The 27,851-nt window shown below is 41.1% G+C and overlaps 1 protein-coding gene across 2 annotated transcripts in view; it reads left to right on the top strand.

Moving 5' to 3' along the window:
* ZNF106 (zinc finger protein 106) overlaps positions 1-27,806 on the top strand; it is a 42,888-nt gene extending 15,082 nt beyond the window's left edge. Inside the window, exons 5-22 of one of the 2 annotated variants that reach the window (XM_079964248.1) lie at positions 2,150-4,261; positions 5,213-5,834; positions 6,681-6,750; positions 8,069-8,223; positions 8,318-8,378; positions 9,531-9,890; positions 10,569-11,337; positions 11,968-12,023; positions 12,728-12,873; positions 14,307-14,441; positions 14,808-14,924; positions 16,746-16,937; positions 18,634-18,696; positions 19,551-19,670; positions 20,430-20,501; positions 21,663-21,734; positions 22,688-22,834; positions 23,377-27,806. In XM_079964248.1, coding sequence (XP_079820374.1) covers positions 2,150-4,261; positions 5,213-5,834; positions 6,681-6,750; positions 8,069-8,223; positions 8,318-8,378; positions 9,531-9,890; positions 10,569-11,337; positions 11,968-12,023; positions 12,728-12,873; positions 14,307-14,441; positions 14,808-14,924; positions 16,746-16,937; positions 18,634-18,696; positions 19,551-19,670; positions 20,430-20,501; positions 21,663-21,734; positions 22,688-22,834; positions 23,377-23,433 — 5,326 coding nt within the window. In that variant the 3' untranslated portion in view covers positions 23,434-27,806. Of the gene's footprint in view, positions 1-2,149; positions 4,262-5,212; positions 5,835-6,680; positions 6,751-8,068; positions 8,224-8,317; positions 8,379-9,530; positions 9,891-10,568; positions 11,338-11,967; positions 12,024-12,657; positions 12,874-14,306; positions 14,442-14,807; positions 14,925-16,745; positions 16,938-18,633; positions 18,697-19,550; positions 19,671-20,429; positions 20,502-21,662; positions 21,735-22,687; positions 22,835-23,376 lie in introns of those variants that run through there. The other variant, XM_079964249.1, reaches the window with a different exon arrangement.
* The last annotated feature ends 45 nt before the right edge of the window (positions 27,807-27,851 follow it).

The following is a 27,851-nucleotide window of genomic DNA, read 5'->3' as shown; positions in this document are numbered from 1 at the left end:
ATACGGGGCCTCTTCTTGCAAATTTATCTGTTGTAAGTTTTTGCTAATGCTACATCCGGCAGAACTGGAAAACCTTTTGCTAACTGAGCCTATATCATTTGTAGCCTACTTTATTAGACCATACATAATTAACTTGCATCCAGTGTAATGGGAATGCATTATGATTCATAGTTAAATATGCATGATCGTATTTATTAGAAATTATTTAATTGTGAAAACCATTATAGGGAACATAGAACTGTGAAACGAGACTATTTATAGGTTTGTTCCTTACTGTTCTGTCTGTCAGCTGAACCTGGAACCATTTTTACTTCTCTGTTGTCTAGAAATGCATTTGGGTTTGAATGAAATCCTTTATCCAATTTATGGATAGAATTCTGTTCTCTAGGTTTTTCTGCATAACTTCAAATTGTGTTTTAATCTGCTGTGTAGTGTTCATTGCTTGTGCCATGATACATTTTGTTATGTGTGGTTTAAATAACGTGAATCTACTTTGGCTTTATTGCATCCTTTCTTGCCTTCCATGGGGTGGATTTGTGGACACTTCTGATCCCATGGGGTGTAATAGTGGTTACCAATCCCTCTACCTCCTGCTGCCTTCCCCAGTATCTGTTGGAGGGTGGTCAAAACTCTAGAGCCTGCTTTACTTTGAGGGTGGGGGTTGCTGGTGGTGGAGAAGAAAACAGTGAACTACCATCACCATCCCATTTCAGCCATTCCATTCCAGTCACACCGCAGAATCTTTGCATCCAAGTAAATCTATCTTTAGGATACACGCTTTGTGTTGTAAGTGAGCCACATTGATCAGCTTTCTTCTAATAACTTTCAACATAGTGAACATTTCTCTAGCTGGCAGAAGTTCAATTTTTCCCCTATTCCTCTGTTTGGATTCTTTGTAGGGGATGTTTGAAACTTCCTAATGAATTGAACTTGGCAGAGGAGGAAAGTATCTAGCATGAGCAGAGGTGATGGGGGGGGTGGTGGAAATCTATCAGTCCTTGTGACTTTCTTTTCTCCTTGGAAGTTGCAATGATCTACAGATTCAATAATAATTGAAGCCCATTTATGGAACTACTAGAGCATTTGAGTCTTGTCAGAGTTAAAAAGGGATCTGGAACTTGAAACCTGAAGCATACCCGTGATCAGGGGTTGTGAAGATGGATGCCATAGTGTGAAATTTTCCTATCCTTATGTCTCCAGTGGCTTACAGTGAGAAAGGAAAAATAGCCCTCTTGATTTTTTTACAGGATAATGTAGTTCTGGAATTCGGCCTAATGTTGCTGGGAATATTGCACTAGCTGTGAAAAAGCAAACATTTTTCCTTGGAATGTGTGATAAGCCTTTTTATGTATTTTGCTGGCAAATTTAAATCCTGCCCTTTGGGCAACCTGCCATTGTAATACGTGGTCTTAGAAAATCCCGTTATATATAATGCATATAAACTGAATCTTTTTTCTGAAGCTAGAGAATCTTTCACTGAAGCTAGGCAAGGTAGCTGTCTACATACAGCACAGATGTTGAATTTGCATCTTCGAGAGGACTGGTTACTTTTCTAAACTTATTTTTAGACAATATTTTAAAACGTTCTATCCTTCCAATATACTTTTCAGTTCACTATCATGTAGTAGGTGGACGGTGAAGCTGATATGGTATATGGCATCTCTCTCCCTGATGAATAATGCCAAATGGGAGTAGAAATATTTTCTTCATTCTTCAACAGCACAGAAACATCCTTTCTCCCAGAGATCCTTTCTGCCTTCCATAGCTATCCTCTGAGATTGGGGGAGTGACCAATAGGACTGTCATCATTGTCATGTTGACAGTGTGCAATTAATCCTTGTTTCATTTAATGACTGACTGTAACATAATTATGCTGTATTTATGTGATGAAGCAGTGGAGACTGATTTGTATATGACATTTCTGCCGGTTGACTAATTGAAAGGCTATCTCAGGCTTACCTCACTCAGCAGTAGAAATCTCCAGCCTCTGCTTGCCTTTGGTCAGCAAACCAGGGGCAAAATGCAGGTCTATTATTCAGAGATATTTTAGATCAGACCTAATTATTTTTTTTGAAAACTAACTGTTACTGCAAATGAGTGAAAATATAGGTTATTTAGCCTCCAGATTAAAATACTTCTATCTTTATAGGGCAGGTGAAGTGTGCCGTGTGAACCATGAAACAGAAAACAGTGACAGGAGATTACAAAGAAGACAAGATGAAAGAACTTATCAAGACCGAGACACTTACGATTCATCATCAAGATATCATTGTGGACCATCGCAGAGGGAGTGGAACTGGGAAGGTGACGGTTTCTTAAATCCCAGACAAGGCCAATTCACACATCCTGCAAGAAATCCTAAGAATGCAAACAGGCATCTGAGCAAGCAGAGAGGACGACCTGGGTGGCATCAAAATAATACTGGAGTGTCTCCAAATCGCTATCATAACTATGGGAATAATGGAAGTGCTTGGCATCAGAATGCCAGAGGAGGAATACCAGGATGGCACCATGGTGGCAGGGGAAGAAGTTCCAAGTGGAATTCCGAAGGAGAAAATGCATTTTCTTACTGGCAAGCCAAAAATTCAGGTGGAAACTGGAAGCCTGGTCGACAAAACGGAAGGGGATGGAATTTAGGAAGAAGCAGGGCTCCAAACAATAGTTCCCAGTTAGATAGTGTGGATGCTTCCTGGTTAAAAAGCAAAAGTGTGCAGGATAAATACAATAGAGAAAGATATGCATGGCAGTGGCAGGACAGTAGTTCTGTGGTGCCTTATATGGGCCTTGCTAATGAAAATGACAACAGGGATTGTGTTTTGGATTTCACTAGTGATCAGCTTCCTTCAGATGGGTTACTAAACTTTGGTGTTTCTGAGCAACCAGAGAGCAAGACCTCCAAAGTCAATGGAAAGAGCAACAGCCCTTCCCGAGAAAAAACAAATCGCTGGGCTCCATATCCCTCTCTAAAAACGATAGAACAGCAGCCACTGTGTGATGAGAATGTAGCTACAACTCCGGAGAAAGCAGATTCCGGTCGTCTGTCATGCTCTCCATTGTCTCCAAAATGCACAGATCCTAAAACCAATAACCCCAAACTGAAAAAATGGGAAGAGACTTATTCAGCATCCCCCAATTACAAAATGGCATCCAACAAACTTGTACCATGTAAGAAGGCAGTAGACTTAAGCAGTGAGAAAAAATCAGACCAAGCTGAAGGCAAAGGTAACAGGATGCCATCTTTGAAGTCCCCACTTCTGGCTATTCCCGATATAAAGCCATCTTCTCAAAAAAGAAGCCCAAAGAATCTCTTGAAACATGTCCAGCTTTTGTTATCCTCATCATCCGGAGAGAGCCAGAGCCAACTAAATGCACTAAATTTAGATGCTAACAATTCCTCCTCCTCTGGATCCAAGCTGAGTAATGAATGTAATGGCCATAACAGTTTAAAAGGCACCACACATGTGCGTAGCAGCACTGAAAATCTAGACGAAGCATTAAAAAATGCCAAAGAAGAACTTGAGTATAGCCAGTCTTTCCAAAACTCTTGCTTGATACCTTGTAAAGATACTCAGACTGATGGGAATGACAAATGGAGTACTGAAGGTCCAGGATTGTCTCTGAAGATGCATGAGCCCCAGATAGATAGATTGGAGGATGAGAACTCTGGAGATGGAACAGGAACCAAAAGTACTCACTCTAATGCTTTCTCAACTTGTGATCTTGCTGAACCTGACCAAGGTGGCTATCTATTAGAGTTGAAGAATACTGATAACAAATATACCAAATTCCAAATGGGCTCGCTCTCTCTATCCATCTTTCAAGATGACCTAGATACAGACTTGAAAGCATCCCTGGAAGAGGATGGTGACGGAAGCATGACTAAATCAAATGATGCTCCAGAAGAGGAAAGCTATGCAGTTCATTCTAATCACGAGCTGCAGAAAGATGCAGGAGGGCAGCCCTCTGGCCCTCTTCTTCCTGAACTGAGTAAACTTGGCTTTCCAGCTTCTCTCCAAAGAGACCTAACATGGCGCACCAACTTGAAGAGCAAAACTGGCTCACATCTACCTGAGCCCAACCTGAACAGTGCAAGGCGCATTCGCAATGTCAGCAGCCACCGGAAGAGTGAAGCTGAGAAAGAATCAGGGCTCAAGCCTACTTTGCGGCAGATTATTAGCGTGTCTCGAAGAAATGTAAACTGGGAGCAGGTAATTCAGCAGGTGACAAAGAAGAAGCAAGAACTTGGCAAAGGTTTACCCAGGTTGGTAGTCTTAATCAGATTTGAAACTGTATTGTAATCAAAGATCTATGCATTTAGCAAATGTATAGGCCACCCTTCGGTGCAAAACTCCTAGGGTGGCCTATGCATTTACCAAATAAATAAACCTGTACATTTCTTGGTTGAGAAGATGCATGAGGGACTTAACAGTTTGCTTTAAAGGGGTATTATGTGGTTAGGAAAAGGGATGTAAGAATAAGAAACAGTTTCACATTTTTATTTACATTTATATGCAAGATTTCCCACAGTATAGGTTCCTCTCTGCCTAGCTCACCGTTTGCCTTCAGTTAACTGCCACCAAATCTTGGTTCACAGATACAATCTTTGCCTTTAAACCAGCTGATCAAGGCACAGCTGCAATGTTCTCAGCCCAGTGAGTCAGATTTGCTACAGTTGTTCTAGATGTCCAGCTTTTAAAGAGGAACTACAGCTGCTGCAGATATGTTAGTTAGCTTGTATTGTAACTATGTAATTTTTTTAATTACAATTTTTGGTGGAACACTAACCAAATCTCTTCCACTTCCACCCTTCTCAGTGAAAGGTGACCCACTGGTTTAATGTAGGCAGTCAGTGTAATTTTGCCATCACAATTACATTTACCAGAGGTAAATTGCGTTTGCAGTATCCTCCTAGTTTCCTTCTATGTTGGGGAAAATATCACTGACCTGTTGTTATGTCGCTGCTTGCTATGTGAAGGTGTTATTTTGGGTTCTGATTTCCTGAAGAGCTGTCCTGATTGGTGGATCTTCAGGAACTCTGTAGCCCAAAAGGTAAGACAGCTGTGAATTTCAAATCTTTGGGTAATAACACAGCATCACTGCTATTGCAGAACTAGTCATACATGAAACTTAATTGTTAGCAGTTCTGTGTTAACCTTTATTTTTGGTAGAGCTTTCACTACTGAGTGTTTCACGATCACTATTGTTTTTTAAGGTTTGGCATTGAGATGGTTCCTCTCATCCAGAATGAACAAGAGGAACTTGAGTTGGATGAAGAAGGTGACCTGACCAGCCTTGAAGGTTTCCACTGGGAAGGGATATCCCTAGGCTCCCCTGGGACTGTTAGGAAACGTAGTCTCTCCGAAAGCAGTGTGGCTGTAGATAAGACCACCTCTGTTTATAGTTTTTTCAGCAGTCAAGGCCCAAGCAAAGAAAACGAACAAATGAGCTCGGTTGCCAACACTGAGGATGTAACATACGGCTCCCAGATGCTTGCAGTTGCTGTGGCTGGTGTGAAACAAGAGTCTTCTTCTCTTCCTTCCTCGCCGTACATGTCTGACAGGGCTGATTCCAGGGGAAGGAGGCTCAGCCTACAGTCTCCCCCTAATGTTAACAGACTCACAGTGTTTAGTGCAGGACAAAGCCCAAGAAGCCCAGACTACAGGGCCCAGGCACTTGAAGCTCAAGACATGCTGGAGAGTCCCGGGGAAAGGTTCTGTATGGCTTCAGCCCTCGCAGCATTCAGCACTCTAGATGCCGCTACCGACAGCAGCTACACATCGGGCAACGAGCAGAATGACAGCCAGGGAATTGGCAAAAAAAGAAGAGCGACCGGAGTAAGTGGTCCAAATACTCATGGAATCCATTGTGCATTGAAAACCTTGTGACAGAATCTGAAAACGGCCCTGAGTGTAAGAATACCCGGACACATCCTCTCTTATATCAAATGCCTTATTTCCACTAGCACCAAGGACTTCTGGCTCTGCGATAGAACTTCCCCTCCCTCTCCTCTTCCTTGTACGTCCCCTAAATATTTTCTAGGGTTTTCTGAACCCTCCAGAGCAGATTTGGGGATGGCGTGTGAAGTTTCATTATGCAAATCGTAACCGGCAGAACTACGTTGTTAGATTCCGCCGATTACAATTGGTCATGGCAGCTTCTTTGGTCCATAGCAGAAATGAGAAACTGAGGGGCCATATGCAGCCTTCATCTGGCCCCTAGAACTCCCCTCATTGGCTTCACACCTTCCTTGAGCAATTATGACAGGCTAGAATATGTCCACTTAATGCCTGTTAAGTGGATGTGTGATCAAGAGGACTGTGTGCAGGAATTCGGTTACTATTCAAAAACAAAATTGACACCTCAATGGAAATCATAGAATCTTACGGAGTTGAAAGGGACCCCAAGGGTCATCTAGTCCAACCCCTTGCAATGCAGGAATATACTGTATGTTTATTTCGCTTTAGGTTCTGCGGGGCCTAACTTAAATTGTGTCTAACTTGTCCCTTTGATTTCACTGGAGCCAAAGTCCAACCTATAGGTTGAATCCAACCAATGATGTCTCCTGTGTGTTCAAACACTTCTGCTTCAAATAGGCTTGGTACATAATTTGTGTCTTGGAATATCTACCAAATTGTGTTATATGCTAGTTTAGCTAACAAAAATATATATTTAATTTGCAGGAGGGATCCTCTCCTGAAATTCCAAGTCTAGAAAGAAAGAATAAAAGAAGAAAGATTAAAGGCAAAAAAGGTGGGTCACAGTGATAAATTAGTTGGCACTGCATTTTTTTCTCCGGTCTAAAAGTTTTAGGAGGCCACTCAAATGTGTAATGATAAAGTGGGCAAAGGATGTGGGAGATAATATCCAAATGTCAGAATGGGAATTTTTTTGGAAAAATGATTTGAAATTTACAGCTTGTACATTGATAAAAGAAACTTAAATGAAAATGATGTATAGGTGGTATTTAACACCAGTTAAATTAGCACAAATGTACAAATCAAGAGGGAAAAAATGCTGGAAACGTAAAGAAGTAGAACGTACATTTTATCATATGTGGTGGCAATGAAAAGTAATAAAAAACTTTTGGGAAATGATACATAATGAATTGAAAAAACTGTTTAAAGTAAGTTTGGTTAAAAAGCCTGAAGCCTTTTTATTAGGAATTATAGGAAAGGAGATACCTAATAATAATAATAATAATAATAATAGTATCTCTATGTATGCGACGACAGCCGCATGAGTATTGATAGCCCAATGCTAGAAATAGGAAAGGATCCCCACAAAAAAAAGATTGGCAAATTAAGTTAATGGAATATGTGGAACTGGCTAAATTAACAGAGAAACTCAGAAATCAGGATAATAACAAATTTAAAAACGAATGAGAAGTTTTTATTATATGTATATCAAAGCATTGTAATACAAGTTGATACATCAGCAGGATTCTAAGAAATATTTGCATTATTATGATAAAAGAAAGAATTGGATATAATTAGATGGACAATATAACTTGGACATGCATAAAGTAATCATGCAATAACGGAACCATGGGAGGGGGTAGAGGAAAGTCAGGAGACTGGAGAAATCCCATTTTTGGATATTTTATTGAATGTATAAACAGCATTATGAAGTTTTTAATACATTCTTTTTTAAACTTTTTCTTATTAATGTTTATCTATATGTGATGTTTGTTACAGTTAAAATTAATAAAAATATTATAAAGTAAAATAAATTAAATGTTTTAGGAGGCCCACCAAACAAATTCTAATTATTTTTGTTCTCCTCTCTCGAGGCCAAACTCTGTTGCATAGGTTTCCCATGAGTGGTGCCTTCCTTGGGTTGATAAAGGAAGACTGACCATGACTTGTGGACTATGCCAGGCTCATCAAACAGAAGTACAAATTTAATACTGTGCTTGCTACCTCATCTCTTCCAGTCTGCTTTCACTAGGAAGCAATGTGGCAACTTACTCTAATGAACTGCGTCTCAGAAAGCTGACATTTGCCAAATACCTTCTGAATGTCCTAAAAGTAGGACTGTATCATATCTTGAAACTTACTTTCTCTTGCAGAGCGTTCGCAGGTAGACCAGTTGTTGTCTATTTCTCTGAGGGAAGAAGAATTGAGTAAGTCCTTGCACTGTGTGGATGGAAGCCTTGTGCCAGCTCGAGCTGCTCTGCAGGCAGCTTACATTGAAGTCCAGCGACTGCTTGTACTGAAACAGCAGGTACTTTGACGTTTCAAAGGCCATCAGCTGTAATTCTGAAGGTTTCAGAAGGATGTCTTCTGATGGACCTGACTGAATCTCTCTTGTTTCCTAGATATCGGTGGAAATGGGCACTTTGAGAAGCCAAAGAATTCAGATCCTGCAGGGATTGCAAGGTACTTGAAGCAGACCTTGCATTGCTTTGGGAGTCCATATTTATTAAAGTTACTCAGGTGCCCAGTAGTAATGTAGAACCATGATGATAATCTGAGACCACCTCTTGGCAGTTTAGGCAGAGAGGCTTGTGAGCAGCTGGGTCCATGGAATATAGCAGCAGAAACTGCCCCAAGTGTCTATAGTAAGAACGTATTTTCTCTTGTAGTTTGGTTCCTTTGAATTATTCAAGACAGAGATTCTAAAACTCCGCCATAACGAGTCTCTCCAAATAGTAGTTAAAGTAAAAACAAAGGAAAAGAGGATTTGGTGAATGTTGTAATGCAGGGGTGGCTCTGCAGATGTTGTTAGACTACACATCCCATCAGTCTCAGCCAGTGCGATCAATGGTCAGGGATGACGAGAGTTGTAGTCAAACAACCTCTGGAGATCCTCAGGTCCCTGCTGTAGCATTTACTCAAGACACGGGTATGTAAGGTTCCTGAGTGCTTTGAATTCTCTGAGGTACTGACAGTCAGGGAAAATAAATAGTGGAATAAAAGACAGCTCACTGATCATTGAGTATCAGTTAACACGAGAGTCGGTGAAGAGGTTAGGAGAGCAGCCCCTATTTTTTTCTGTCAACAGCCCACTGTATGAAGCCATTGTTTATTGTTGGATTACAAACCATGACTTGTTTCAGCTATGGTTTGGCATTATGCCTGAACTCTGCAGTCATGCTTAACCATAGTTCATTGGGCCACCTTATCCTATATGCCCACTGAGTTACAAAGACAAGAGCAGTGGGAAAACAAACCAAGCTTTGAAGAAATGAGCCACAGGTGGTGGTTGTTTTTTGTTTATCTATAGCAGTGTTTCCCAACCTTGGGCCTCCAGCTGTTTTTGGACTACAACTCCCATCATCCCTAGCTAGCAAGACCAGTGGTCAGGGATGATGGGAATTGTAGTTCAAAAACAGCTGGAGGCCCAAGGTTGGGAAACACTGATCTATAGGACTACTTGTGGCTTGTTGAGCAGACCATGGTTAAAATGAAACCTGGATTGCTGTTATATGTGAACTTGGATTTAGGGCAATTCAGGGCAGAGCTTGTCCCTCATAAGCCTTGTTTGCTTAAGAGATTTTAATGTGAAATGCATCCATGTTGTCTCCTTAGAAACCTATGAACCTTCCGAACAGCTGCAGCAACTTCAACCCAGTGGCTCAAATGAAAAAAGAAACAACAAACTTCAGCCAACACAGGATCTAATTGCTAATCCAGGTGGTCTTGTTCCTCTTTTGGAATCTGCTTCACCTCTCTCTGCCCAGATACCTGCAGTTCCTTTGGCAGCTCCTGTCCTTGCAAGCACCCCACCTACATTCCAAACCACTGGTGGCATTGGAGCCATCACAATCCCGGATTCATCTGTTCAAATCAAGCAAGAACCTGCATCTCCAAAGCCTAGAGAGGAGAGCATGAATATTCCTGAACAGAGATTTCCATGTTCTTCACAGGGAGAGGCTCTGTTTCAGAATGGTATGTTGTCTTCTGCAGGTGATAATTCTGTCTATTAATATTGTTTGTTTAATTTCTATACTGCCCTCCATCCAGGGATCACAGGGCAGTGTGCAATGGAAAAACACAAAATACCTAACATAGTAACAAACAAAACCAATACCCCCTCATAGTAGTATTTATTATTATCTATGCTTGTGCCCCAGAATTTCCCAGTCAGCCCAGAGACATGCCAGTGGTGCACAAAACTCTGAGCATGTGGTCTGTCAAGAGGTCTATTGGCTTGTCATCTCCAAAGTATGCTTCTTACTTGCATCCTTGGAACTTTCCTATAGAGTGGTTCAGGGATGGGGAACTGTGGCACTCTCACATGGCCAATGATCAGGGATGATAGTCAACAGCATCTGGGAGGCTGCAGGTTCCTCACCCCTGATGCAGGTGTAGGTTAGAGAGCAAGACCTTGCAAGTTCTCACAGAAAGAGGTTGGAACCCAAAGTCTTTCTGGCTGCAATCCAGTGTTTGACACTAGATTACATGAGCTATCAAGGTGTTTATATGGAGACAACCATGTTGATTAATAGTTTGTACATCTGGGATGCTCTGTAAGTTACCACTTAAAGCCACATATGACTAAGGCTGGGATTCATGAATGCCCAATTGGCCATGTCAAAGTGAAAAGGGCTATTTTGTCTTCTTCAGGGAATATGAGCCAACAACCTTTGCTGTATCCAGTTATCTCTGCTACCATGTCTTTGTCTGCACTTATTGATTTCCAAGAGTCTAATCAAGATATGCAGAAACCTGTTCCAGATAAGGGAAGGGCCAGGTCTTCCCCCAGCTATTCACCATCGCTCTTGGCAGAGAAGGCAGAAGGAAACAAAATCCCACCAGACAACACAGTTGTAGAACAGTGCAGCAGCTCCTTTCAGAGCCCAACCTTTCCCCCTGAACTGCCTGCGGATGAAGATCCCAGACAGGCAATGGAGCAGATGGCGGTTTCTGCACTGGTCTCCGTGGAGAGCAAAATGAGCAAGAAAAAGAAGAAGTTGAAGAAGAAGAAAGCACTGCGAGCAGCCCATGTCCCTGAGAACAGCGATACAGAGCAGGATGTAAGTGACACAAAGCCTTTAAGGAAAGTCAAGATGGTAAAGGGGACCAGAGGGGGCAAAGTTACAACATCCACCTCTCCAAAGCAAGAGGATGCAGAGGCTGCTCAGGAAGGAAAGCGGAAGAAAGATGAGAATGAGAGTGACACGTCTCTGGAATTTGTGGAAGTCCCCAAATCTCCTCTGGAAGTGGTTGCCATCAGTTCATCAGAATCGGGGGATGAAAAACCAGACAGCCCTTCTAAGAGGGATGCGCTGAGTTCCTCAGAGCAGCTTCTGAGAGAGGCGTCTCGGTCTGGCTATGATGAAGTGAGCTCTACCAGTGAGATTGGAACAAACTACAAGGATGGCATTGGTAGAAGGTGAGCTGGAAAACAGGTGTTATATCCAGGGAAGTCATCCCATTTGTTCAAGGAAGGACTTACACTTATGCAACAGAACTTCCTCTCCCTCACCCCATGCCCCCGAATTTGTTCTGAGGGCCCTACAACCCTTTAGAGGCGGGGGGGGTGGGGGTGGGGAGAAGAAGCAATGGGAAGTTCCATGGTGCAAGCAGAATTCCTTGCACGAACATGGTGACTTTGTTGGACACAACTCTCTGTGTGTACATTACTTGTGTATCCATGAGCTACTTTGTTTTTAAAAAATCTGTTTATGATGTACTCTTAGTGATATTATAGTCTCTCTATTTTAAGTTTGTTTATTGCCTCAGGAACCTTTGGACAGAGAAGTGGTTTATAAATACCATAAAAGAGATTGCAGGAAATTTTCCATACTGAAGTACATTTAAATAATTGAAAAATAATTATTGGAGAATGGAAACTTAGTGTCACAGAGTGCTTTGTGACTGCTGCTTCATTGTCCTGGTGATCAGCTATGTTCCTTTTCCCTATACACATTTTCCCTACAAGGCCTTGTAGCCAAGCATTTTAAATTAATGTCCTTTTGTGTTAGCATTCTGTAATAGCCGTGGCATTCTCTATCTTCTGTAGTGTGGCTGAGACTCAAACGTCCATATCTTCAATAAGAGGATCAAAAAACTCATCAGGTATATATATATTTTCTAATGGAAAAATAAGCACATGGGTTTTGTGGGGTGGTGGGAGAGAATTGAGCAGCTCTTTGCAATATGGAGTGCTATAGCATCATCTGTGTTCCCAAACATGACTCCAAACTCAGAAAGCTTGCTTAAAAACACACAACAACAAATACTAATACTCCGCTTCAGTCAGTATGGCCAGTGGTTGTGGAAAATGGGAGCTGTAGTCAAGCAGGCACCTCCACTGTATACTTTTTGGCGCCTGCTAAAAACATGCTTGTTTAATCAATTTCTCAGAAACAGGAGCTGTTCACCCACAGTGCCTCCATCTTGCTAAGAGTCAAGCTCAGCTTATTCCTAATGTGTTCTTAAGCCAAAGACTTGTTTAGATATACTTATGAGGTAGCTCATTTCATATTGTGATTTCCTCACCCACCCTAACTTACAACTTGACTCCCTTTCTTATTCCTTCAGTCAAGGAGCTTTTTACAGTTACAATATGTTGGGTTTATTGGGGTTTATTATTATTCTATTGCTGTTTGTTTCTTTGTTTGGTTTGGTTTGGTTTGCTATAGTGAGATACCGTTCATTGGTTCAGCACCTGGTAGTTTTGAGTGGATGTTTTCTTTCTTTCCTTTTTCAGTTTTCTTTTACCAAGGTGTTATGAGCAGTATGTTTAGTTAACGGAAGGCTTTGACAATTGCATTTGACAGAAGTCTCCTCAGAGCCAGGCGAAGAGGAAGAACCTACGGAAGGGGCCTTTGAGGGTCATTCAGCTTCAGTGAATGCGATTCAGATTTTTGGGAATTTGTTGTACACCTGCTCAGCAGACAAAACCATCCATGCATATAACTTGGTGGTAAGTAGACTGTATAAAAGGCTGGCTGTGGAGTGTCTTGCTGCCTTCTGAGTTTGCAGTCGCTTCCCACCCCCACCCCCATAAGTTCTATTGAAGCAACAGTCAGCCACTGAAACTATTGAGAAATGAGCATGGCTCAGATCGGATAAATACAACTAAAGCAGAGCAAAATGGCATCAATATTTGAGATAGGGGAAGGAGTCTGTGAGAAGTCTGTTTTAGCAATGAATACCTTTTAGCCAGTTTTGTGATACCTAGCTTCCTCCTTGGGAAAGAGAATTTTTGCCAGTGAGTTAAGATCCAAAACTGTTAATGTGGTGCAACAAAATATATGGTCTCTTCTTCCTATAAGTAACATAGTGATAGAACATTTAGAAGGGAATGTCCTGTCTGAAATTCTGGAGAGCTGCTGCCAGTCATTGCATACAGTATTGAGCTGGATGGACCAATGATCTGTACAGCAGATTAGCAGCTTCATGGGGTTGGTCCACTAGGTCAGTAAGTTGAGCTTGACAAAAGGGCTGAACTCTGAATTCCGTTTTCCATGTTAACTTCCTTAACATGGAGATAGGGAGATGGCTGAAGCAATGACATTCATCTTTCATGAAGCACAAGACTAAAAAGCAGTCTGAGATGTATATCTCTCGGATCAGCCTCTCATAAGATATGCAATTAACAGGCTTGTGCTTGAATGGCTGCATGTTACAAATATCTGCGTTTTTGAGAATACAAACCAGGGAAGTGCAACTTGGAGGTCTGTGTGCACAGGTGTCGTGCGCCCTTGCCACATGCTTCTTTTCACAAGTCTAAATGCACATAAGCAGGAAATAGGCGATTGGTTTGGAAGCCACAGTGGTTGGGGGGTACCCCAGTTTGCTATCGTAGGGTCCCACCCCTTGCCTCCTTCCACCTGGCTTGGAGTTGGGGCTTCAGACTGCGGTTGCTGCTCAGCAGAGAGGGTTCTTCTTTTAAATTGTTTTTAATTTTTATCTGTGCTGTTTTAATTGAGACCATCTTGGCTGTGAGCCCTGGAAGACCTGCACCCTGCCTTGCTGGCCCTTTCCCATCTGGCCTGGGAAAGTGGAGTGCTGACTGACTCCAGCTACAAAAGCTGAGGCTGTTGAACAGATTCTTGGGCTGGAGTATTGTTTACGGGGAGTTGAGAGAGCTTCTTGCTGTTATTGATATTATTGTTGTATCTTTAGTTTTAGACCTTACGGTTTATGTGGAAATAGTTTCCATTAGGTTGTGTACTTTTTGATGTGTTTTATTTATTGTTTATGACTTCTGTTATGTTTGTAATTATGTAATTCTTGTCATGTTGTCAGCCGCCTTGAGCATAGTTTCAACTGTGGAAAGGCGGCATACAAATAAAATGATGATAATGAGGATGATTTGAGTAATTAAACCTTGTAACTCTCTGCCTCTCACAGAGCAGGAAGTGTGTTGGTGTCTTTGAAGGGCACACCTCAAAAGTGAACTGCATCCTGGTGACTCAGACAACAGGAAAAAATGCAGTGCTCTATTCGGGCTCCAGTGACCACAATATAAATTGTTACAACATCAAGGTAAGTGTTCACTCAAGCCAATTATATCTTAGGATGTGACAACAACTTAAAAGAAGACTGAAATGTGCATGTTTTAGTGAACCAGATTATATAGAATTCCACATAAAAAGGGAATATTTGTGCAATTAAGCCCACATTTTAGGTTTTTACTTCATCCACTGATCCCCAGAGTTTGGAGTGAGGGCCTGTAGCCTTGTGTCATACGAGCCAAAGGCTTGTTTCCTTGCTTCCCAACTGGAAGAGCCTCTCATAACTAAAATGATTTATAAACAAAGCTAGTTTCTCAGTTTCTTCTTTAGGTTCACTTATTGAAAGATGATGGTGAAAATATCAGTTGTATACTAACAGTAGTTTTCCTCCTACCAGACTAGGGAACTTGTGGATCAGATTAAATTGGACGATCGTATACTCTGTCTGCACAGTAGATGGAGAATTCTTTATGCCGGACTTGCTAATGGCAGCGTGGCCACTTTCAATATAAAGGTTGGTACGAGAAGGGTATATTCCATTAGAACCTGTGCTGATGTTGAGTTATTTGCACTGCTCGCACTGCTGTCCGGTCACATGAGCAGTGCTAGATTTGGGGACTTTGCAGAGATTTCAGGGGTTCCCTAAGCAGAATCTTGCAGTCATAGAAGTAGCTGATAGTATCTTCTGTGATTCTCCACTTCATACTGTAATTGAAATATACTACACGGAAGTGGAAGATATTTCAGAATGTGTGTAATCTGTACCTGCTCTGGGGTGCAATTAGCTTTGGTGGTTTTCTCTCAGCACAAATGCACACGTACGTCAGGACAAACATTTACCATGTTCTTTTGTATATGCAAAACTAGAAATTTTATTTTATGGTAATATTTTGGTTATAGTCATATTTGCAGCATTTGGATACAGTGCTATTATTATTATTATTATTATTATTATTATTATTATTATTATTTATTTACATTTACATTTATATCCCCCTTGTCTCCAAGGAGCTCATAGTTCTCCCTGTTCTCCATTTTATCTTCACGACAACCCTGTGAAGTAGGTTAGCCTGAGAAACTGGCTGTCTCAAGTCATCCAGTGAACTTCATAGCTGAGTACGGATTTGAACCCTTGTCTCCCAGGTCATAGTCCAACACTCTAACCACTACACCACACTGGTTCACAATGCTGGACCATGATCTAGCACAGGTATAGCCATCATGATGCTCTCCGGAGGTTCCTGGACTACAGCTACCACCATCCCTGACCATTGGCCATGCTAGCTGGCACTAATGGGAGGTGGAGTCCCAACATCATTTGGAGAGCATCAAGTCCGCTATCCCTGGTCTAGTGCTACATGAATGAGCCTAGCCTCCCAGGCTCATGTGAACATCCTTCTCCTGTGGACTTTTGGAGAATTTCCAAAACCTTTTGCTTTTCCATATGCTTAACCTTCAGTTTGTCATTTAATCTGAACTGGGTATTGTTCATATGCACTAACTATGGCTAATTTCATATTGGTGTTAAACTATTATCCCTGGTTTAGATAACATAGGGGAAAGATGGCTAAGGGAATGCAAAAACTTCTGAACTCCTTCTCCTTGGCCAGGGATGGGTGGAGGTGTCACAAGCCCAGGAAGTGGCTGAGTTCGTTCATTTAGCACTAAACCATGGCATTGTTTGGCTTCTAAGAAAACCAGTCCTTAAGACCTGGCCTGTGTGTAAATTTCACTGGCTTCATATATTTTCCTTGCACCGTATTTCTGAAACTGATTTCTGAAAGTCTTTTTACAGAGAAGCATTTTATTCTGAAACATTTAAAAATAATTATATAAGCAGCCTTAGCAACATAATTATGAAACAGTACTCGTGGTAAGCTGAATAGGGCAACTAGGGTTTTGAGTGCAACTTGTTGTAACTTGACTTCTGTGGCTGCAAAAGTAAAGCAGAAACCAAGCATACATGCAAAACAAGCCGTGGAAAGAGTCCATAGATTTTCTGACAGTGCAGTCCTGTACCTAGAATTCAGTCCCATTAAGTTCTGTGGGACATACTCCAAGGTCAGTGGGTAGGACTGACAGCTAAGAAAATTCTGTTTCTAAGCTAAATCCACCCCATAAAAGCATACTGAGAATTCAAAGCAAATAAGACATCAGAGACTTCAGAGCAAAACCAGTATCCTTAATTTTTTTTTTTTTAAGGAAATTTGAGGAGGTGTGGCATTTCCAGGGTGTTCCCTGGATAGTTCTGTCTTAGTATGTAGTTGGATTAGTAAGGAAACATTGACTGTGTTCCTACTGTGTGTGTGTGTGTGGTGTGTGCTTTCTTTTCCAGAATAACAAACCGCTTGATAACTTTGAGTGCCATGCTCCTAGGGCAATCAGTTGTCTTGCCACAGCTCAGGAAGGAGCACGGAGGTTGCTGATTGTGGGATCCTACGACTGTACAATCAGTGTGCGAGATGCCCAGAATGGTTTGTTGCTTCGAACCCTTGAAGGTCATAGCAAAACGGTGCTCTGTATGAAGGCAAGTAACTTGAAAGGAACGCTCTGTGTGGGCAGACTTCTCTTGCAAGTTCTCTGCTTCTTGACAGCAGTTCAAAGCTTGTAAAAGAACTTCCCTCCTTTCCAGATGTTTATAATTAGGAATATAGCATGTGATTTACCACTGAGATATGGGCCTCTCGTGATTGCCATCACTCATTCAACATTTCCAGAGAGCTCTTGCTTTGCTCAACCTGCTCCATCTCAGTTGGGATCTCTCAGGAATCTCTTTTCATGCCTCCACATCTCTCTCTCTCTCTCTCTCTCTCTCTCTCTCTCTCTCTGTGTGTGTATCTCTCCATTGTCCTTGGGTGATTTCATCAAATTCCATGGTTTTTTGTACCACTGGTAAGGTGCTGAACCCTAGTTCTACCTCTGTACTCCATAATCCACAACAGACTATCCAATATTTCTGCATAGATGCAAGTTTGCCATCCCCCAATACCCCTCACCTTTCCTTCTAAGCCTTCCTCACCTTGTATAAGCTCAGTGTCCATTGACAACATCACCATCCACCCTTTTGCTCAGGCACAAAGCCTTGGGGTAAGCCATTTGGCCATCATATTCAGTCTGTTGCCATGCTGTGTAGCTGTCCGGTACAACATTGCAAAAATACAGTCCTTCCTCTTTGCCTGCTATGTGAAAATGCCACAGTTTCCTTCAGCCTTGACTTGCACCATTTACCTTGCTGGCCTTCTGTTGTTTGATTGTGCTGTATAAAGTGGTGATGATCATGACCATCTCTGAGTGTCAGAGTGAATATTATGCTCTCCTTTTTCGTGGCAGCCTTTGAAAGTTGTTGATAATTGCTTTTAGTTATAAATAATGATGTAACAAAGAGTAATATTTAGAATATACTGGACCCCATTACGTTTGTTTAAAAAAGAGCTATCTAAGGTATCTTAAACTGTTGGAGTTGCAATAGGGATAATGCTTCTCTAAAACATGTTTTTTCATTGTCCTATAATGAAAGATTTTTGGCAGACGTTAACTGAAATTATCAACAGAACTGTACAGAACAACCTTACATTTACAGAGCAAAATATCCTTCTGAATTATATACCCAGCACATGGAACCTTACAAAAGGGCAATACAAGTAGACTCTTTGTGCCCTTACTGCAGCAAAACGACTGATACTGATGAATTGGAAAAATAAAAATGTGGCTCCCTTCTACTATTGGATTGAAGACTTCTACAAACTTGTGACATATGAACAACTTTCAAATAAATGCAGACTTGCCATGGACAAATTCAGTGATATTTGGAATCCTTTCTTACAAATACTGTAATAGGTTAAGATCTGGTGAAGTACAATAACAACTTTGTAAAGTAAAAAGCAAAACATAACAAAAAAACAACCACAAGGTTAAATAATAAAGATAGATAGATAGATAGATAGATAGATAGATAGATAGCCCTGTTAAGGAGCTGAAACGGAAATGCAGTAATTTGTCAAAAGGCTCCCCACTGAATCCTTGGCTGATTTGGGATTTGAACCCAATTCAACTCACCCCCAACTGGTCCTCTGTCAGCCTTTCTAATGTATTTTTCAATGTGACATATTGACTTGGATTGTCACAGTAGCCCTTAATTGTGAAAGAGAGTGTGGGTGAAAGAAAGCCATTATCTGTTGATGAAATGTTGTGGATAATCTGTCTGTCTGGTTGTCTCTTCAAAGGTTGTTAATGATCTGGTCTTCAGTGGTTCCAGTGACCAGTCTGTCCATGCCCACAATATACATGTAAGTTGCTTATATGGTTAAAATTGAGCAAATGCTACTCCATTTGAATCTTGGAGCAGGAAGCATTTCAGACTTCCTCGCTTTTGATGAAATAATTTACTTTGCAGATACAAAAATGTTGTAATGCTACTTTAATGAAACCAAATTCTTAACCACTTCTGCAGATGTCCTAAAGGGATATGTAGCTGTCTTACAGTGCAATCCTAACCATGTGTACTTAAAAGTAAAGTCCCGTTGAGACTTATTTCCAGAGGATTGCAGCCTAAGTGTATCTTCTCATGCTAAATTTTCTACTGGAGTACAAGACACATGCAAAGTATGTCAGTTGAAAAGGGTGTACAAATAGCCAAGGTTCCCCCAGAGGGTTTAAGACATTGTTCTAAAGGGAAGCACAGTTTTTTACAACCAGCAGCGTGTGTGCTGTGTATTTTGTACAAAGTTATATGAGAACCCACCTTAATAGGATAGTAAAATAAAGGCTTGATAATCATATCTTGTCCTCTGCTAGGGAGATGCTATAACCCTGATATTGTTTAGCAAACCCCTTCTGTATTTTAATGACTTCTTGTAGGTTTTTTTTTTTTTAGTTTTTGATGAGTTTTAATTGTTGATTTATTTTGTTGTTTGTCTTCTTTTGTGCATCACCCTGGGCTCTGTTGAGGAAGGCGTTTTTTGTAAAAATAAAAAAATAAAGCTGCAATTGTAAGCTTACTCACCTGGGAGCAAGCCTGTAGAATTAATTAGGAGTTACTTCTGAAAATACATGATTTGTATTGCGATGGAAATAATGCAATTAAGTCTACATGCTGACCACTTGCATATCCATTTATTTAGTGTGGATTATCTTGTTGCAGACTGGAGAGCTGGTGCGGATTTATAAAGGACACAATCATGCAGTGACAGTTGTGAACATCCTGGGTAAAGTGATGTTAACAGCTTGCCTGGACAAATGTGTTCGTGTTTATGAGCTACAGGTAAAAAAAGAAGATATTTATTCTCATTTCTATTGTTTGTGGTGACATATCCCTGCTGGCAGCAGGTGGGGAATGGTGCCCTTTGCTTTTGCTGAAACCTCTTCCTCTCCTAGTGGAATCCAGCACAACAGGACTTTCCCCTCTCTCCTGCCCCCTCTGCCCTCTCCAAATCTTCGAGAACAGCACATGGGAGGAGGAGAGGGGAGATAATTCTGTTGGGTAGGCAGAAATACTGGCCCTGACGGGACACTCTCCTTAGCGCTGTGTGGAATGCAACCCCGACAGTTTTCGGCTTGGTGAGATGTAATTTGGAACATCCCTTGTAGTTCCAAGCTGAGCTTAACAATTAGAAAGTCCTGCAAAAGTTGTGCAGTTGCTGTGTGGCCTGTTCCTGCCCACTGCATCAAACCCACTGCAAGTGAGATTGCAGCACAATCCTTCGCTAGATGCATCTTTATTCTTAGGTTTGTGTTACATGTTTGTCATGCACTCAAAAGGTTTGTGAGGTTTCCCAGGTGCCTTCCATTGTTTAAAGACTTTTCTCAAGGGAATCTAATTCATTCACCCTCATGTTGCCAGAAGGCAGCAGCATTTTATAGAAAGAGTGAGGTGCAGTTCTGGGGCATGGGACACCCCAGGAGCTAGAAGCTTATCATAATGTTCATGCAATTCTCCTTATAAGCGGCATTTTTTTTAATGAATGCTGAACTCTCAGCTTATTCAAATACAACATTTTTCTTTCTCTTTTCTTGTCCCAAGTCCCATGATCGTTTGCAAGTATACGGAGGACACTCGGATATGATTATGTGCATGACCATTCACAAGAGCATGGTAACGAATACCTCAATTTCCATAAAATCAGTGATTCTCTATCCGCGGTTGCGGTTATCCAGGAGTGGCTCCTGCTTCTCCTTTGGTTTGTGGGTGGTACTTTGTAAACTTAACTACATACTTGGTTCTTTCTGGTGGGAGGAGCACTTCATTGTCCACAGAACTGGTGCTGCTATGAAACAATAGGGCTTTTTAGCACCCACCCCCACCAAAAGCCCTCAAATGTCAGAAGACTTCCCAAGCAGTGCCTCATGAGACACTTCCACCTGAAAGAATGCAAGCGTACATCTGTAGCTGTCTTTGGGAGCATACAAAGCTGCCTTGCTTTATTCCAGGGCAGATTGTTTGACTATGTAGCCTGTGTGGTGTAGTGGTTAAGAGTGGTAGATTCGTAATCTGGGGAACCGGGTTCGTGTCCCCGCTCCTCCACATACAGCTGCTGGGCGACCTTGGGCTAGTCACACTTCTCTGAAGTCTCTCAGCCCCACTCACCTCATAGTGTGTTTGTTGTGGGGGAGAAAAGGAAAGGAGAATGTTAGCTGCTTTGAGACTCCTTTGGGTAGTGATAAAGTGGGATATCAAATCCAAACTTTTGTTTGACTGGCAGCAGCACTCTCTGGATTTTTGAGCAGAGGAAGACAGACAAAGAGTCACAGGCAAAAGCTGCAGTTCCGTTCTAGCCTTTTTCTTCTGCCTGCATCTCTTTCTCTGTCCGCCTCCCTTCTGACTTTGCCTCAGCCCAGCCCATCCCTTCCCCATTGGTTGTTTCACCTGAGGAAACTGGGTTGCTGCTGCAACACCCCAGAGAAGGAGGAAATCAGTCTTTCTACACAGAAAACTACAAGCACAGAAAACTACACAGAAAACTGCAAGCTGGAGCTGAGCACATACAATTGAATTTGCACAAGTTAAATGCAAATGTAATGTGACTATACTGTAAAACAGCTGTTCCTTTTCCTAACTATTAAAACTGAAAGCGATTTCATATTGGCCCTTTTTTATCATGTGTATGGATTCTTTGAAAGAATGATGAATCCAGAAAAAAGGCCCCCCCCCCCCCCGGGTTTGTAAATTTATCAGCATTGATTGATACATTTAGCATGTTGGTTTTCCTTGTATGCTTTAATTTTGTTACCATTTAAATCAATTTCTCTTTTTCAGATCTACACTGGCTGCTACGATGGTACTATCCAAGCTGTGCGGCTCAACTTGATGCAGAATTATCGTTGTTGGGTAAAGGATTTTCTTGTTCCCTTTAGACCGTTTATGAGCCATATCCAGGCAAAGGGTTAGATGGGGCAGGGGCACACATGGAAACCCCTCCCTGGGGTTTTCCAGATGCTCTTGGGAGATTAGCACAAAAGTCTGTGCTAACAGAGTTTTTAAGTGTGTTCAACTGAGCCACATAGAAACTTCTGTGCTAGATGGAACTCTGCCTTATCAGGTTAAGAGGGAGAGTTTCCAGGTGCATTCAGTTGAATACACCTCTCTACAGACTTCTTCACTCTGCGTGCGAAGATCTCAAGAGCAGCTGACATGTCCAGGGACATGGGGGGACCCCCTCTTCCATCTCTTGTTAGCATTAACCATGCCGAACATATTTGTTGGTTCCAAAATCCATATGTAGGGCCAATCAATGTTACAGGATCATGAACAAGCTTTCGAGCTTTCCAGAACTCTTCATCAAGCTAGATCAGGCTTCCTCAACCTTGGCCCTCCAGATGTTTTGAGACTACAATTCCCAGCATCGCTGACCACTGGTCCTGCTAGCTAGGGATCATGGGAGTTGTAGGCCAAAAACATCTGGAAGGCCAAGGTTGAGGAAGCCTGGGCTAGATGGTAAACAAAGCAGGGTTTGAGGTGGGAAGTTGCTGGTAGTGAGGCTAAGGGTCATGTGACAAGATTGCAGACATTCAGAGGACAAATCGCACAAAAGGAAAAGGTAGCGTAACATAGCCTCATATGAATGTCTGTTACTGCCTCCGACATTCCAGACTCTGGCTACATCACCAGCCAGTTTTTGATTCCCACTTCATATACCATCAAGCCCAATGAATAATTATAGAGAGCTTAAAAGTTGGCACACTATTTTGTGACATTTTGGTTGACCTAATAAAGCTCTTTGGAGCTTTTATGCCATTGTCATTCCATCTCTCTAATGTCTGTCTTAAAACCTCTCTCGCCAGTGGCATGGGTGTTCGCTGATATTTGGAGTTGTGGACCACCTGAAACAGCATTTGTTAAATGACCATACAAATCCAAATTTTCAAACATTGAAATGTCGCTGGAAGAATTGTGATGCCTTCTTCACTTCTCGGAAATGTTCCAAGCAGGTAACGTAGCAGAAGAAGCTGGATTAAACAATCAGTTTGAGAGGGAACAGTTGAGGTGCAACGGATACCTGCTGTTTTGTTATGATAGAGGAACAAATAGCATATTAATGTTTTAGCAAAAATACTTTGGTCGTGCTGGTTGGGGCTGATGGAAGTTGTAGGGACACCTTGTTGATGGCCCCTGATATAATAATAATAATAATAATAATAATAATAATAATAATAATAATTTATTTATATCCCGCCCTCCCCAGCCGAAGCTGGGCTCAGAGCGGCTAACAAAGACTGGGCCTACACTAAAAGCAAGGTTGGGCCTGATTTAAGTCTAGATGCAAATAGCACAGTTTTAAATATAGATGGAAAAGGAAGATGAGGTCCTGATTTACACTAAGGTCCCCCACTTCTACTGTGTAATGCAACATGTACAGTGCTGCCTTAAAACAAAAGTGAACAAAAAAAGTGCTTAAATCTTAACATGGGTGTAGAAGTATTGTTTGTACAGGTTGGCAGAAATCTGGTGAAATCTCTCTCTCTTTCTCTAGGATGCTGTGGGACATATTGAAAAACATGCAGAAGAAGATAGCAAGGTTGACTCATGAAGGTGGTTTTTTTTGTTTTTTGTTTTGCCTCCCACATTGGGAAGTACCTTTTATATACTGGAAGTATTCCATGCCTTGTCCACCTCTTGCCCTCTCCTTTTTCCACCTTCAGTTTATATTTGGACTGCAAAAAGGACGTGGGCCGTTTTCTTTTCTTTCTTTTTTTGCTACAGAGACAGCATTTTGCTTGCAACTCTGTAGAGAAGGGAATGATGAACAGACTCAGACCAAACAAATTGTTTTAATTTGTTAGCAGAAATAAACAAAAAAATTCCTGTTATCCTATCAAAGAAGTACATTGTGCACATCTAAGCCTTTATTAGTACTCACGTTGGTGCCTAAAAAACACTGTTGAGCCATCTATTTTTATGTTGTACGCAGGATTGCCCAGGCATTTTACACTTCTGGCTTTAAACAATTTAAATAAAGAAACAACAACTCAGACTAGAAATACCAACAAAGCATTCAGCTCTCTATTTCCTTTTGTTATAACATCTTTTGATGAAAGATATTAATGGGTAATATTAGAAAAAATGGATTCCTTTTTTATTTTTGGTTGATCTTCAGTGGGTTATCTTAAATTCCAAATGCCACATCTGCGCAGTGAGTTGCCACACTCCTTGTACCTCTCTGTATCTGTTACAAAGAGGTTTGTGATGAGGTGCAACATACTGCATTGCTTAAACAGTAAAATAGCTGTTTTCTAAACACATTGGGTGATAGTTAATGTTACTCTTATTCTGAATAGACCTGAAATCAAGTAACTTCAGTCCATTGATTTCATTGGGTGTACTCTTATAACTTAGGGGGTATCACCGATTTAATGGAACTTTTTTGTTATTTTTATATTGATAAGCACGTTGATGCAAAAAGACGACTGCAGATAATGATTTCAGCTTTTAAACATTCGTTATCTGTATGTTTATATCCAGTGCTTTCTTACCACATTAGTGGGATTATGCCCCTGATTCTTAAGAGCTTGTTTTGTAAATGGATGACCTTGTGGTGTTTTTAAATTGCTGAATTTTTGGAGTGTCCACTTCTTTCTGTTCAGCATCCTATATTTTCAATGCAGCTTTGAGATGGCCATCTTCTCCTACTATAATCTGGTTTTGTTTCTGATGACTACATGATTGAAAGTTACCATGCAACAGAAAATGCTGTGGGGTGTAAAATGCAAAATTGTGAAGTCCAAGGAGCCCAAGCAGAAGCTGAGAGTATTGTGTGTGTGTGTGTGTGTGTGTGTGTGTGTGTGTGTGTGTGTTTTGCCACCGTCTAGTGCATAATGACGGAAGTAGCAACCTGAGAAACTAATGCAATTTTAAAACAGTAGTCACAATGCAAAGAAATGAAAGGTGTGCATGTGTGTTGGAAAGAAATGTGCATACGCGCAGTGGTGTTCGGGGTTTTTTGAGCCAGCAGTTCCCAGTTTGGTTCATAAAGAGTTTTGTTCCTTAAGTCTCAGCCAGTGTTTTTGTTCTCATCGGCTTCAGTCTTTTTCTGGATCGTTTCAGAGGAAAACTGGAATTCTAGAGCTGTCTGGCTGTGTAGGTCTTGACCTGTTTCAGTTTTCTTCCTTCAGATTATGCAGACATAATAAAAGAGCAATGCGTGTTTGAAATCAGCATTTTAAAAGTGAAAGGTAATGCTCCCATAGGGAAAGTGTTCTCTGCAGCTTGGTGTAAGACAGGCATTCCCAACCTTCAGCCCTCCAGATGTCTTGGACTACAATTCCCATCATCCCTGACCAATGGTCCTGTTAGCTAGGGATCATGGGAGTTGTAGGCTGAAACATCTGGAGGGCCGCAGGTTGGAGATGCCTGGTATAAGATATAGAACAGGCCTACAGCTAGAGATTGCATTTCACCTCACCAGCATGCCAAAGAACTTGGAAATATTAAGGACTTTTGGAACACTCTCCAGTATACTTACTGCATTTTAAGCCTTAGCTTTTTGATGAGTGAAGAAGACCATCAAGGGAATATCATCCCCACCCCAATACCTACAAATCTGGCTTCCATAATCTTAAGAAATTGCGCTAGCAGAGAAGTGAAACAAGTTCTCCCTTTGAAATCACCATGTCTGTCTCAAGATACAGTGTTCTCCTTCTGCCTTTCACACATGTCCAGACTGTCTTCAAACCAGCTTGCTGCTAGGGCTCTGTTGTTGGAGAGGAGAAAACTTTCCAATGAGTGGTGGTAACCACCTGCAGTCTGTTTGCGGGAGGTTTCTAAGGCGTGTTGTCTTCTCTTGCCATTTTTGAGAGCTTTTCTCACAATGAGACCATCAGAAATAAATCATAAAATGAGCAAATTGTTAGCGCATTCAGTCCATAGCTGGGAGCACGTAAGCGTGTGTGTGTGTGTGTGTGTGTGTTTTAAAAAAGGATTGTTTTATATCTTCCTTAGTTGAATGTGATTGGAATGAAATTGCAGAGCCAGGGAGAGTGTAAGAAAATTAAGTGGAGTGCAGTGTTTGTCTTGAGGATTAGTGAATGGATTTTAATTTTGCATCGTCCTCAAAGGTTCTTCTCTTTACTGGAAGAGGATGGTAACTTTTTTGGCAAAAATGTATTCTTAAGGGTGGGTGGGTGGGTGTGTTTTACTAAATTATTGCAAGTTATGCACAACTTGCACTATTTACTTACGTTCTTGGTTGTTTTAGTAGATAAGAGGTATGTGTGTGTTTTTAAGGTGAATGTGAAGACAGATTTTCCTTTAATCTATTTTGGGATGCTTAGATCAGCCTTCTCCAACATGGTGCCCTCCAGATGTGTTGAACTGCAACATCAGCCCCCAGCCAGATGGCCAATGATCAGGGATTATTGTAGTCTAGAACAAGTGGAAAGCACCATGTTAGGGAATACTGTCTTAGATAATTTTCAAATTGGTTTAGCAATAAGGTTGAGTCGTGTCTTAACAAAAGTTGGTTTCATATGTTTGTCTTTATTTGAGAAGAACTGTTCTAAACCATGTCACATGTTCATAATTTATTATAAAATGATAGAAGGTTCCATTTCTTCAGTTCACTGCAGTAATTTCTCCCCAGAACTGCAGAGTTTCTTTATTCAGATTGTATTATTTTTTTCTTTTTAGTTCAGGAATATTTTAGTTTTTTGGTTTGAGGTTCTGTTCTCTTGAGGTTTTTCCTTCAGATTTTGCCAAAAGCATGGAGACAGAAAGGATCGTAGTAATTTGTGAATTGTAGCAATTGTGAGATGGGTACATCAAGATGATGCATTCCGTCACATTTTTGGTTCTGGGTTTCTGGCACCGTTCCACATGTAAGTTGAAATTATCTTGAAAATTTTGAAAGAGAAACATTGTGCATTTTTTTTGTGGGGGGCAGGGAACTAGTCTTGGAAAGGAAATAGATAGAAATGAAATGGCCAGGGGGGAGTTTTGGAGTGTTCTTGAATTGTGTGGAAAGTGTGTTAATGTATGTGTTACTGTTTGAGTAAGCTGTTGTGTTGCTGCCTCTGAAGTGAATTTGGACTGCATTGCCAATGCAGTTTCCCAACACAGTAGATTTTTTTTTTTAATGCCATTTATCTTGTTGATTGGATGCAAGTGTGTGTTTGGTGTGTGCTGCAGCTATGCTGCAGGGGAATGGTTTGCATATCACCTTTCAGGGAATCAGCACTGCTATTCAGTTGTTTGCATCTTTTGTGCCGTTAAATGCAACTGAATGTCATTGGCTACCCCAGCTTCTGTTTGCCCCTTGAGACAAATACTTGGGCTTGAAGGAATAGACCTCTGTAATGTTAAATCAAAACACAAAAGTGACAGTCCACATCCCACCTGAATTGAGTAGTTAAACTCCCATCTTAATGGCTCTGGATTTTATCCTAAATGTCAAGTAGACTATAAGCCTATGTTCAAGCTTTATGGTTGTCTTTAAAAATGCAAGTTCTAGATTCATAATTGTAGAGCTCTTACACCTTGAGTGGCAGTTAGTTAAAAATCAGTATGAAAGCAATGCAACCGCTAGCTAACTTGCCCTTCCTAGATCTTTAGGGTCCTAGCAGGATGGCTTTCACATAGCATTGTATGACAAAAGTACGAACTTCTCATTTTCCTTCATGTGCAGTGCTATGATCTTAACACAACTAGGATGTCTCAAATTACATAATATACCTTGTGAAGCGAGAACAGATTGGTGTGACCATGAGTAATACTAGTTGAGAAACTGCATCGGTAATACACACTATAGCAAATGTATTGGCAGCTTTCGCAACTCATTTTGTTTCAGTTGGATGACCTGTGTGGCTCATATGCACAAAGTGACTTGGTCTTTCCTTTCCTTTTTTTTACTACAAAGCTGTGAAGTAAAAAACAAAACAGACAATAAAAATTACTTTGTACCAAGAGAAATATGGTGTGGCCTTTATTCTTCTGATCCCACTTCTGATACTTGTA

Source organism: Podarcis cretensis (assembly GCF_951804945.1).
Source record: "Podarcis cretensis genome assembly, chromosome: 1".
In the NCBI taxonomy this organism is placed as follows: domain Eukaryota; kingdom Metazoa; phylum Chordata; class Lepidosauria; order Squamata; family Lacertidae; genus Podarcis; species Podarcis cretensis.
The sequence above is the reverse complement of the archived record's forward strand: the minus strand, read 5'-3'. Positions and strand labels throughout refer to the sequence as shown.